Raw genomic sequence first — 12041 nt, 5'->3', positions numbered from 1 at the left:
AGGCAAAATGATTATTAACAGCCTCAGCTTGTCATGTCTGTGGATGTTGAGTATTTAAAACAGACCGGCTGAAAGCCTTTTAAAAACCATCTTGTTGGAATATTTCCTAGGGATGTGCATTTTAAATAATCTTTGCTGTCCATAAAAGTTAATGAATTAATATTGAGGTAACCCTGGGGAAGAGAATAAAAGGACTTTGGTGAATCATAAGTAGTGCTGGGCGATCATCAAATCAGTATCCCGATTAATTGATTTTATCTCGATTACAATTAATGAATGATTATTTTGGGGGTTTTTTTGTTTTTGTTTTTTGGCCTCATAGTTGACTGACAACGTTTGCTCTGCACATCTTAATATAAATCGTCTCAACAGCCAGATCGGAATTCATGCGGCTTTTACGTCAATCCAACTTAATTTCGCGCTGCTGAAACCTAATAAACACTTGGGGTGATACTTCTGTACAAAAACGAGAAGAAGCTCATCCAAAACCCTCCGTGTTTGAAGAGGTTTCTAAAGAAATGTCCGAACGCGGCCGCAGGAGAACGAGGCTGCGGCGTCAAAGAACAGTTTAAAGTCTGAAAGCAAAGTTTAAAGAATCCGAGGACACGACCCAAAGAAGTGACCGCGCCCTTTTTACGGCTCAAACACATTCTGGGTGATGAGCCCAGCTGTCAGTCAGTGCAGCTTCATGATGGCTCCTGTGATGCTGGTGAAGATGAAGCTGATCCTCCGGGAGCGCCTGGCGTTCGTTGGCAGTCATGATTGTTTACCTCTGGATGAGCCGTGAAGCAGCGTGACGCTCTGTTCTTTTGCACATGTGAGTCAGTTTAGCAGCTGATCTGTTCAGACTGATGTCGCATACAGATCACATTTAAAAGATAATCTGAACAGACAAACAAAACAATCTGATTTGGGCCACTTTTACCTGCTGTGTGAACGCAGCCTTAGCTTCCTTAGGTGCAGACTGGACGTGCCGGAGTCATGATAGACGCGATGTAATAAGGTTTTAAGGGGACAGTACATGAACACACAGAGTGGGGAAAGGATTAACAGAATTTAAAAAATCTAAATAACTGACATTGGCAAAATTACGTCGGTTAAAGGTTCTGAATGTCTGTTTTGATTACTTTTCGATTAATTGCCCAGCCCTAATCATAAGTCAATTCCGCACTGCAGCTTCTTAAATAATTTTTTAATTATTATATTTGAACAGTATCAGTTTGTGCGACACTGCAGGGGAACAGATTTATTTTTACAAGAATTACATCTTTGCCAGTTCATGATTGATATGCTTACAAGTGTTTTTGTATCTGTTTTCCCAAAAAAGACATTTAGATATGTAGATGAAATGCTAAACACATGCATAAATTTGCATATTATAACAATGTACAGTCTTTGTATGAATTTAGAATTAGTGTTTTTGTTGTGAGCTCGTGAAGGTTTTTAAAGAACAGATTGTATCTAGCATACATGTAAGTCAAGCCGTTCGTGGAGTGATAATTAGGAATTAGTTAAACACGAAGAGGTGGGTAATGTAATTATTACGCCGTTTCTCAATGATTTTAGTCCTGTCTGAACCCGCCATGTCAGTCACCTTTGCCTACTGCTCGCTCTCGCTTCAGTACAGATTCCTGTGCTTTTTACCTTCTATAAAACAAGCCATAAAAATAACCTCGGGTTATATTAATTCCTTGTGAATGGACATGTCAGTGAAAACACCATCATCCTCTAGAAAGGAGTTTTCAGTATGGAGACACTGGAAGAAGTGTTTACTCGTGTTCTCTGACGAGGATGAAGTCTTCTTATTCGCCAGATTCTTGTTGGAATTTTCCCGTTCCACCTTAAATGGCAGCTGTTATTATAATGTCTGAGGCTGCATTTACAGTGTTCCGGCGCGTCGACACGAAGCTGGTGAACGATCTCTCTCTACAGCTGGCCACATGTGGGCCCTGTGTCATCCAATTAAATCACGTCCTGCTAAGTCAAGTTCTAATTAATAAATGTGCTGATTTACTAATAATCAAAAAATTGTGTGTGTGTGTTAAAAATGTCTAGGTTTGAAATAGTTTGGTGTTTTTCCTCCATGCTTCATGTTTGAATACGGAACAGACAATACATTGCATTGTGAGCACTTGCGCGAACACCAGCCATCTTCTGATTGGACAGACGCATCGTTTTGGCCGGATCAATCTGCATAAAGTTCAGCTCGGCTCAAATTTTCGCCGCGCCGCATCCCCCAGACTCGGCGCGCCGGACCCATTGTGCACTGTGTGGCCATGTCTGGCAGAACCGACGCTTCCATTGAAAATGAATGGGATACGCTGCGGTGCGTTGAGGCAACAGAATATAACTGCTGCACCATTTAAGGTGGAACGGGAAAATTCGAACATGAAGCTGTGAATAGGAAGCTGCTTCCTTCTCTGTGGCTAAAATCAAGCCAGTTCGTAATGTTGCTGTCCTGTTTTTTTTTTTCTGTCCGGTTTTAATTTTTACCCGATTTTCTCCCCAATTTAGTCGTGTCCAATTCCACCGGCTAGTTAGGACTCCCCCAATCGCACGATGCTATCAACGCTAGGAGGGTGAAGGCAGCACAGGCTTCCTCCAAGACCTGTGAAGCCAACCACCGCTTCTTTTCGAGCTGCCGCTCACGCAACGTCACTGGACAGCCGAACGCGCTCGGAGGAAAGCGCCAACCGCCTGATCTGTTACATCAGCTAACAGACGCCTGCGCTGACTAGCATCGCGCTGAGTGATGGGGGGGGAGAAGGAGGGGCCATCCTACCCACCCAGAGAGAGCGAGGCCAACTGTGCTCTCTCGGACTCCCGGCTACGGACGGCTGTAGCATCACCAGGGATCGAACTCGCGATCTCCTGATGAGGGACAACGCTTAGACGGTTGCGCCACTCGGGAGCCCCTGCTGTCCTGTTTTAATGGGGGCAACTCAGTACAGATAAAAATTGTGACAGTTTAATGTGGTGAAGTTGACTGTTGTGAACTCCCAGCTAATAACGATGCTAATCACCGCTGCGTTCACTTAGGACAGAAAGATAAATGGTTAGGATAAACAAAATAATGACTAAATTAAATCTTTTCTGCTCTTTTCTGGAGTGAAGGTGGTCCGTAAGTCAAGTAGCCGCTCCCATCTCTGTCTTTTAGACTGAGATTTCTTATCCAGAGCGAATTGTTCCTAAACATTAGACGTCCTGAAATAAACTTGCATCGCCTTCCGCCCCATCCGAACAGGGCTTTACCTCACCAATGCACATCCCTAGTGTTACCACTGAGATACTCTATTACATCTGATAACATAAATCAAAATACTTTCCTGTCTAAGGTCCCCAGAGTGGCACCAATAGTACAGATGATTACAATTTGATTTATCCTTTTGTCTTTATCCAGTTGTTGGTACTGTAATTTGCTTTCTACTGGAGTATCTGAAAGGGTTTTTCCTTGTCTGTCAGCTGTGTTGTGGGTGACAGGGTCCTGTTTTCTTCACTGTGTGTGTGTGTTTGTAAGCTGTTGTGTCGTTGTCTAACGGATTTAACTGAACTAAACTCTGTTCTCTTTAACCTTGCAGTATTCCCTTTGATAGAATATCAGACATCAATTTTTCCTTGAATACAAATGAAAGTGTAAGTATGTTAAATGTGCTCATCTCACAGCAGTGGTCATAAAATTGTGATTTTAAAATCTGGCACTCAGCCGCACCAGTTGGGTGTAGTAGATGGATTAAAAGCCAGGAAATAATGTTTAAACGTTTTAAGTGATTCTCTTTGGTGCTGTGTTTGCTTAGTAAGATCTCAGTGTTACTGTTGGTGGAGAACTGCTCGTACAGTGTGGTGGTTTGTGTGCGTGTATGTTTCCGCAGGCGAACATGGCTCTCTTCGAGGCGTGCTGTAAGGAGAAAATCCAGCAGTTTGAAGACGCTGGATCAGACGAGGAGGATATTTGGGATGAGAAAGACGTGACGTTTGCTCCCGAAGCTCAGAGGCGCCCCAGGTAACAAATTTCCACTGAACGAATTTTAGTCTGAACAAACAAGTATGTGCGTGGGGGGCGTTTTGGTAGCTGTAATGTGCTGATGACGTACTTTCTTCCAAACTTCCTTCCTTCCGAATTTCTTTCCTTTGAAACTTCCAAGCGTCCTTACTTCAAAACTTCCTTCCTTCCTTTAAAACATCCTTCCTTCCTTTCTTCCAAACTTGCTCCCTTTCTTCCTTCCAAACTTCCGAACTTCTTAGCTTCCTTGCTTTCAAACTTCTAAACTTAATTTTAAACATCTTTCCTTCCTTCAAAACTTCCTATCTTCCAAATTTCCTTCCTTTCAATCTTCCTTCCAAACTTCCAAGCTTCTTTCCTTCCAGGCTTCCATCCTTCCTATCTTCCAGACTTCTTTCCTTCCATCCAATCTTCCTTCCAAACTTCTTTCCTTCCTTCCAAACTTGCTTCCTTCCAAAAGTTGCCTACTTCCAAACTTCCTTCTTACTTCCTTCCTGGAAAAGTTGCAGGTCATATTTAGAAACCCACTTATAAGTAAGCTGTAAGTTTCAGCCTAAGCTCTTTCTCAGCCGAATCAGATGTACAGATGCTGAGAAAGAACTACTTATCCTTTATAGACCAGCTGCAGTTTCATTTTGCACCACAACTTTTAAGATTAGATAAATAAACTCAGTGTTGAACTATAAACATTACCAATGTAAGTGAAATAGTGTCCTTTTACATCTGAAAACTTCTGGTTACTCATTGTAGAAAGTGATGTTGGGTAAAACTAGTAGGTTGGAGACGATTTAAATGCAATATTATTAAATAATAAAAAGCAATTTGCCGGCCAGACAAGGTTGCGGTTTTACCCATTGGGAAAATTTTGTTCACATAATGTTTGTGTTTCACAGGAGCTCAGGCAGCACTGACAGTGAGGAGAGTACGGACTCTGAGGAGGAAGATGTGAAGCGGGACCCGTTTGAGCCGTCTAACACTGCTGCTGATGACAGAATGGAAGTGGACAGTGGAGAAGGTGAGGAGAAGAACACATTGCTGACCAGCCTCAGACAGGCTGATCTGTAAGAGGACAGTTTTAAATCATGTATGCAGTGCTGTAATTACTGACTCAATCAACCGTTACTCATTACCACCACATGTACACATCTTTTTCACTTTTTTTGAAAATGGAATGGAATTACTTTTAACTGTTGGATCTCTGTGAAAAGAAAAGTTGCAGGGAAAAATCTGATTTATCTTCAGACCTTGCTGCAGTTCAGTAATGAGAATTTGGTGTCTTAAATTGGAAAATGTTGCTCAAAATCAGTTTACAGTCAGTCGAGTCATTTGATTTGTTGAATCAGGCATCATTTATGGATCCAAAAAAAAAAACAAAACTTTATTTTGTTAAGTTGGGTTAAGTATTTGTCATGTTCGTGAGAATAACCCAGTTGATAGTCGTGACCTCTGACTCTGACGCTTACATTCAAATCTTTTCTCTGAGTCACAACAGGTAAAAGGTTTACATGCATCTTCACAGAAGTGTAAATCAGCCTGAAGTCCTACAAACTTGCTTTTTACAAAGGGGAATAAATTACAAGGTGAAATGTGACGAAGCTTGCTGAGATAATGGACTTATCATTTTATTTTCGTTTTTTTGGGGCTTGTACGAAGTACTTATGCTTTAAAGAAAAAAAAAGAGAAATTATTTAAATAAACAGACAAAACTAGTAGACAGTTCCAGATTGAAGGCCTTTGATGAGAGAGTGTAAACTGAGTAATGTCCTAAAGAAAGCTGTGTGGTGGTTATTAGATCTTGTGGAGTTATGATGAACTTCAAAGTTGTATTGAAAACTTAACAGATTGTCAGTTAAATTCTTATCCATGTAAGACTTTATATTTACTGCCTTTCTAGTTTAAATTTAAGAATTTTCTGTCTAATTTTATGGAGTAGTAGTGAAATGCTGAGTGGTAACTGGAAGTCGCAGAGGACGCGTTAACACCTAACGTAGGTGGCTGTGTGTTGGCCCAATCCCAGTTCTTATTTTTACCCCTACCCCTTGTTTTCGAGTGTCGCCCCTTGGAACTGAGTTACAGGGTAGTGGTTGAAATCCTCCCTCTGAAATGGGACCCTCAAATAAACAGAGCATCACTTCATTAACAGCTACCAGCGCTGCTCTGTAGGCGACCCTGCCAGTCTGCAGTGACAGCAGAGGAGGGTAAAGTTCAGCTCCTCACTGCTGGGCTTTAGTTACATTTAGGGCATCATATGCCTTCAAAGAGGGGGGCAATTATTTATTATCACCCACCCCTAATTCTTCAGTGATATGAAGCTGAAGTCAGATATTCACCAGCTTCTTGTTTGAATTTTCCCGTTCCACCTTAAATGGAGCAGCAGTTACATTCTGGTGCTTCAGGCGTCAGAACTGCTGGACTATTTAAGGTGGAACGGGAAAGTTAGCTAGCTAGCTACCGAGACATTAGCATGCTATTAGCGAATTTTTTTTTTCTTTTAATGCTTGTTATGAAGAAAACAACCAAAATACACTGAAACAACATTAAACTAAAGTAAAACAATAGTTATCGTACATTTGTGGGTTTCTTTGGTCTCTTGTTCTCCGTCTTGCCGGTTTTTCTTTTTTTCCTCATAACTCTCTGTTTGGAGTCTCTGAAAAACCTCCGTTTGGAGGGTCATGTAGCCCCAACACTTCACCCCTCTATCTCAGTACGAATCGGGACACCCTACCCTAGATGAGATCGTGCAAAACAGAGGGCTAAGGGCTGAGTGGTAGGGGCGAGGGGTGAAAGGGGATTGGGCTGTTATGTCATGCGAGTTGAGCCCCGACTGCCGCGTTGAACAGGTTGCTCAGTTTATCCTCTAAATCCAGCTCCTCTCCTGACCGACTCGTTTTCAGGACCTGTTTGGACGGCCAACTTTGACGACATCCCCATGGATACAGGCAGCGCGTCGAACGCTCCGCTCTCCTCTCCCACCGACCCTGCAGCCTGGAGCTCACCTACTACCACTGTTGCCACGGAGACCGGCTGGGCCGACTTCTCCAGCTTCACACCTGTGAGGTGAGCTAATCCTCTTCACACCTGGACCTACCTGCTGTACTCTGCTCTCACTCTGGTGCACTGCCTGTGAGGTTTGACTCTCAATGAATTTAACGTTTAATTATGCTTTATTATTGATTGCTGCATATTGGCTGTACAGTTCTGAGATTGTGCTTCACTGTGAAGCAGCTACACAGCCTTTCTCCGTCACGTTTATTCATTTATCCGTTTAGAGCAGAGCACATTGTCCTTCTCCAAACAGGCTGTCTGAACTACACAGTTGTGCGGCTTCCATCTGTTTTTGTGCTTCTAAACTGTGGAGCTCATCACCTCTTACAGTTAGGCAGTCAAGCTTAGTACACATTTTTAAGAAACATTTAAAAGTGTATCATTTCAGCCACGTTTTCACTTAAAATACTGTTCGTTTCATTTGCCTGTCATTTTTATTTCATCATATTGTTTTTTTTTCTGCTTTCAAGCTCAGTTCTTGTTTTTATTCATTTGAAAAAACATTTTTTAACCTAGTTACCAAATAAATTACTGGTGATGTTTGTTTTATTTACTTGTCATTGTACCTCATTTCATTTTTGGTCATTTTATAATTTTTCTGTTCCATTTTTGCTCTTGTTGTGTTTTTGTTTTGAATTACTTAATTTTACTCTGAACTGCTTTGTGCATGAAAGGTGCTTTATAAATATATTTGTAAAAGTATTTTTACATAAAGTGTAATGTCTTAAAATACATTTAAAAAAAACACTATTTTAGACCTCCTTCCTTTATTTGTAAGTCTTGTGGCCCTCGGCCTACCAAGAGAAAAAGTTTGAGCACCCATGACTTGGATGATGTTCTTATCCTGAGCATCCTGAAGAATGGGGCTCACAGTGGGAGCAATACTGATACAAAGTTCGTGCAAAATCTTTAAGGCTCCACGATCTAAAAAGACCGGAGCCCTGCTTGATGTAGCATATTACAGATGTATTTTACTCTCTTAATATCCGTAATAAACACAAACATGCTTGTTTGTTGTTTTTGTTATGGAAACGAAGGAGGTATGTTAAACCTGTCTGAGGAAGTTGTTTTAATGCAACACAAACTTTTGTGTATTTATTATTATTAGAATGTGTCAGTCATCACAAGTTGGAGTACCTTAAAGTAATCTTAGAGCTCAGTACGATTTATTTTTTTTGCTATGTTCACATTAAAGGCCTCGTCACTCAAATCCAATTTTTTGCTCAAATCCGATCTCTCTGTCTCGATGGTTCACACTCGTTTAGGTAAGTGACTCAAATCTGTCATTAATGTGACGAACCGGTGTCCTGAAATGACCCTCATGAGCTCATCCTACTCAGTAACGTCACGTGAATGAATCACGTTCATCATCAGCACAAACTAACGAGCAGAACGAGCTTCGCTGAGAAGATCATTAACTCTGATCAGCTCTCAGCTTCATTATTAGAGCGAGACGAAGGAGAAAAAGGTGAGATGAGCTGCTTTTCCACCGTTTACAGGCTTTAACTTCTGTTCGGCGCTGCTGCCATGGTAACGCTGAATGATGGCGCAGCGCAGTGGGGAGAAAAAGCACATGAATTCTGATCTGAGCGTCACATTAAGGTCGCTATGAACCGGATACGTATCCGATCTAGGACCACATATGAAAGTGGCTCAGGTCGGAATTGAAAAGATCAGATTTGTGTCCACACAGCCCTGAAAACATCAGATCTGAGTCACATTAGGGCAAAAAATCGGATTTGTGCCACTTCAGCCTGGTAATGTGAACGCAGCCTTTGTCTTCGTGCTAGAACCTTGTCAACTTTATCTAAACAAACGTTTTCCAACCAGATCTTCAGTCAACAGTTCTGTATAAAACCAGATGTTTTCATTATTATGCTAAACTCATGGATTCAAACGAGAGAGAGAGCTGCTGTTTCCCCCCTCTTCCCCTTTTGGTTTGTTTTTGGGTAGCGAAGACCACCGGCTCTTTCTCTGATTGACTAAATGCAGTCCACAGCAGACTCTCCATTGAGTGGGATTCGGCGAAGTTCTGTTAGTTGACCCAACTGTGTAAATTTTATGTATTTATGTCCTTCGTTCCTTCATCATGCCTGTTGGTGCCGTCCGTAATGATGCTCACTGTCTGTGTTTACGTTGAAAGATTTTTGCCAGTCTGATTGAATACATTCCCATTACAGATTCAGACTGAGGTGTTTATGCTCTATTCAACAATCTGATGGAAAATCTTCGTTTACTTGCTCACTACAAGTAATCTAATCCAAAATGACGCGCATGCGTGGAAAACCTCTTAGAGTAAACGTTACCATGACAGCGAACATCACGTGAGTCCAGTCAGAGTGCGAGAGTGAGATAGTGAGAGAGGTTTTCAGCTGGCGCATGTTTTTGATTGCTTTGAAAGCGCCGAGAGGAAGACGTCGTGTTCTGAGACACATAAGCTGGACGTCCGTCCCACCGCCGTCTTTTAAAGATCAGAGCAGAAACTTCGTCTCCTCTGCAGACCAGTTTCTCCTCCGCCATGTTGAACGGTATAAACTTTCACTATGACGCGACGAACATGATCAGAACGGACTTAAACTTTCCGATAGGGAATGTAATCAGATACAGGCATTTACACGGATATAATTGAGGTGTTCCGATTGAGGTGTTTATATGGAAACATTCTGTTCTGATTCAGCTATTAGTCGGATTATTAACGGATTATTAGGCTGCATGCAAACGTGGCTGCTGTTGCTGCGGTGAGGGACACAGCTGAATGCTGAGTTCAGACTTTTTCTGATTGGTCTGTTTGTTCTTTTCAGCCCCAAAGACCCACTGAGGAGCAACTCCCCGGTAGCCATGGAGACGAGTGTAGAGACGGTGGATCCTCTCGGGGTGAACGCGCCTGCAGGTGAGCCTAAACTCCTCAACCGTAACATCTCCACAGCTCTCCAGATCAGCTGAAAACTCCTGGACCTCTTTTTAGTTTAGTTTGTTGAAGTAAGTGGAGAAATTGTGCAGAAAATGTGGATTCCTAAACTTCACACCCTCACATTTGTGTTTGTAAGTAGAGGAAATGTTTTGTGATTTTGAATTTGATGAAAAACTTTTACACGCCAAGCTCGATTTATTTAGGAGATTTATTTGGACGTCAGTAAATTGGTTAAAGCACATACTGGTGATATCGTGCCCAGCAATGTGATCTTTCGGGCAGTGAAAATTGGACAGTTTTGGTTCAGTTTTTGAGAACGTTAGTAGAACTGAAGGGTCAGTTTGTCCTCTACTTTGCCTCGAGCTGCAGCTCTAAAATCAGCTCAGGCTGACTCAGAGATCTGAGCTGTGAATGAAAGAGACAGAATATTTTTGCATTTTCATGCCGTTGGTCGGCGTCACATTTGGTCTGTAATGGCCTTTGTGTCTGGTTTTGTTTTGCAGAAAGAAAAATTATTCTTTTTGTTCTTCCAGTTTTACATTAAAACAGGCCAAGTCAGAATAGAGCAGATGTAATTTTATGTAGCTATGTGATTATTTATCAGGGCTCCAAACCTAAATTTTTCAGAACTGTTCCAGAACATTCTGAAAAATATTGTCAGCCGTCCCAAAGTGAAAACTGAGTGTCCAAACTATTAAACTGCCTTCATACATTATATTTGTATCTAGAATTCGTGAACTGCTGTACTGCAGGTTCCCAAAACCAGCAAATGTCAGGCAGTAATGCGCAGAATGCACACTTGGCGCGTATACACTCAAAAACGCAGTGCCTACAAACATCTGTGGTCCATACGCTTATGTGTATTAGAAGCTCTAACATTTTGAGTCACTTTATTCCTTGTTCTTAAAATGCAAAACTGTACATTCAAATTGTTCAGATTTTCTTAAGTATCTTAAAATGATTATAATTAATATTAATGCTGGAATGTTTCTGCTGTTCAGCACCAGCATGCACTGTTTAATAAGCTTTAGAAACAGTAAACAGTAACGTATGAAAATATTTCATTTTTGGCTGCCTTTAGAAGGAAAATAGAGCAGGATCATCATTCTGCCCTGGGATGAAATTGGAGTCTGAAAGAGTTAAATGTTTGGGTGCTATTAGATTAGATTAGATTGAACTTTGTCATTGTACAGAGCCGATGAAATGCAGTTGGCATCTAAAAGTGCAGTAGCTATGTGACACTGACTAATCGCTGAACTGAGGTGTTGCACTACAGTCAACCAGATTAGAGACTGTAAAACCCCAACAAAATAAGGGTAATGTTACTTAAGTGTCTGTCACAGGCCTCGTTTAAGACAATCGTCCTGCTGCCATTACAGCAGGGTTTCCCTTTGACAGGCTAATGGAAATGGCATCATACTAGCAGAAGGAATTTCATTGTAGTAGGAAAAAATGCAGCCACCCTTTATTTGGATGGTCCCCTATAGATGATCTCCAGGAACTTAAATTATATGCAGACTTTCTGGTGACAGTTGATGATCAACAGTATGGTTGAGGTTAGCGTTAGGAGTAGGTGAGTCTTTCACAGTGACCTTTAAGTTCTGACGTATTTAATTGGTGTTTAGCCGAATGTTAAAGACAAACTGAGCATCTACAGTGGACCATAAAATTAAAGTGTTGCCAAAAAGCTACTTGTCATATGAATTAAGCAGTTTGATTTATTTCACTTGTAAATCATTACAGATCAGTGCAGTGAACTGTAAATGGTTTAAATGAGTATAAAGTTTATGTAATTGTACAAGGTCTCAGTCTGAACCTCCTCCAGCTGTGCAGACAACATCAACACCATAGTCAAACTCATCCCATACTGGATTGAGTGTGTCGGGTGTCGCTGCACTCACGGCTCTTTCAGTGCGATTTCGGAGATCATCCAGTGTTGTGGAACCAACGACGAACGCTCTGAGCTGTTGGAGCTTCACTGCCCACGAAAATCACACTGCACAGTTATGACGGATTCACTCTTATTGAAGTGGAGAACGCAGAACGCTTTCTGCTCAGGGGTCTCATCTCCTCTCAGACTGAAGG

The 12041-nt window shown here is 41.5% G+C and overlaps 1 protein-coding gene across 11 annotated transcripts in view; it reads left to right on the top strand.

The window, feature by feature from the left end:
• Positions 1 to 12041, top strand: part of ppp6r3 (protein phosphatase 6, regulatory subunit 3) — a 44246-nt gene that overhangs the window by 24314 nt on the left and 7891 nt on the right. For all 11 annotated transcript variants that reach the window (XM_036568029.1, XM_036568026.1, XM_036568025.1 and 8 more), the window contains 5 exons: positions 3579 to 3633; positions 3870 to 4000; positions 4894 to 5015; positions 6895 to 7057; positions 9847 to 9935. In XM_036568029.1, coding sequence (XP_036423922.1) covers positions 3579 to 3633; positions 3870 to 4000; positions 4894 to 5015; positions 6895 to 7057; positions 9847 to 9935 — 560 coding nt within the window. The remainder of the gene's footprint in view (positions 1 to 3578; positions 3634 to 3869; positions 4001 to 4893; positions 5016 to 6894; positions 7058 to 9846; positions 9936 to 12041) is intronic.

This window comes from Colossoma macropomum, unplaced genomic scaffold (genome assembly GCF_904425465.1).
Source record: "Colossoma macropomum unplaced genomic scaffold, Colossoma_macropomum, whole genome shotgun sequence".
Lineage (NCBI taxonomy): Eukaryota > Metazoa > Chordata > Actinopteri > Characiformes > Serrasalmidae > Colossoma > Colossoma macropomum.
The sequence above is the reverse complement of the archived record's forward strand: the minus strand, read 5'-3'. Positions and strand labels throughout refer to the sequence as shown.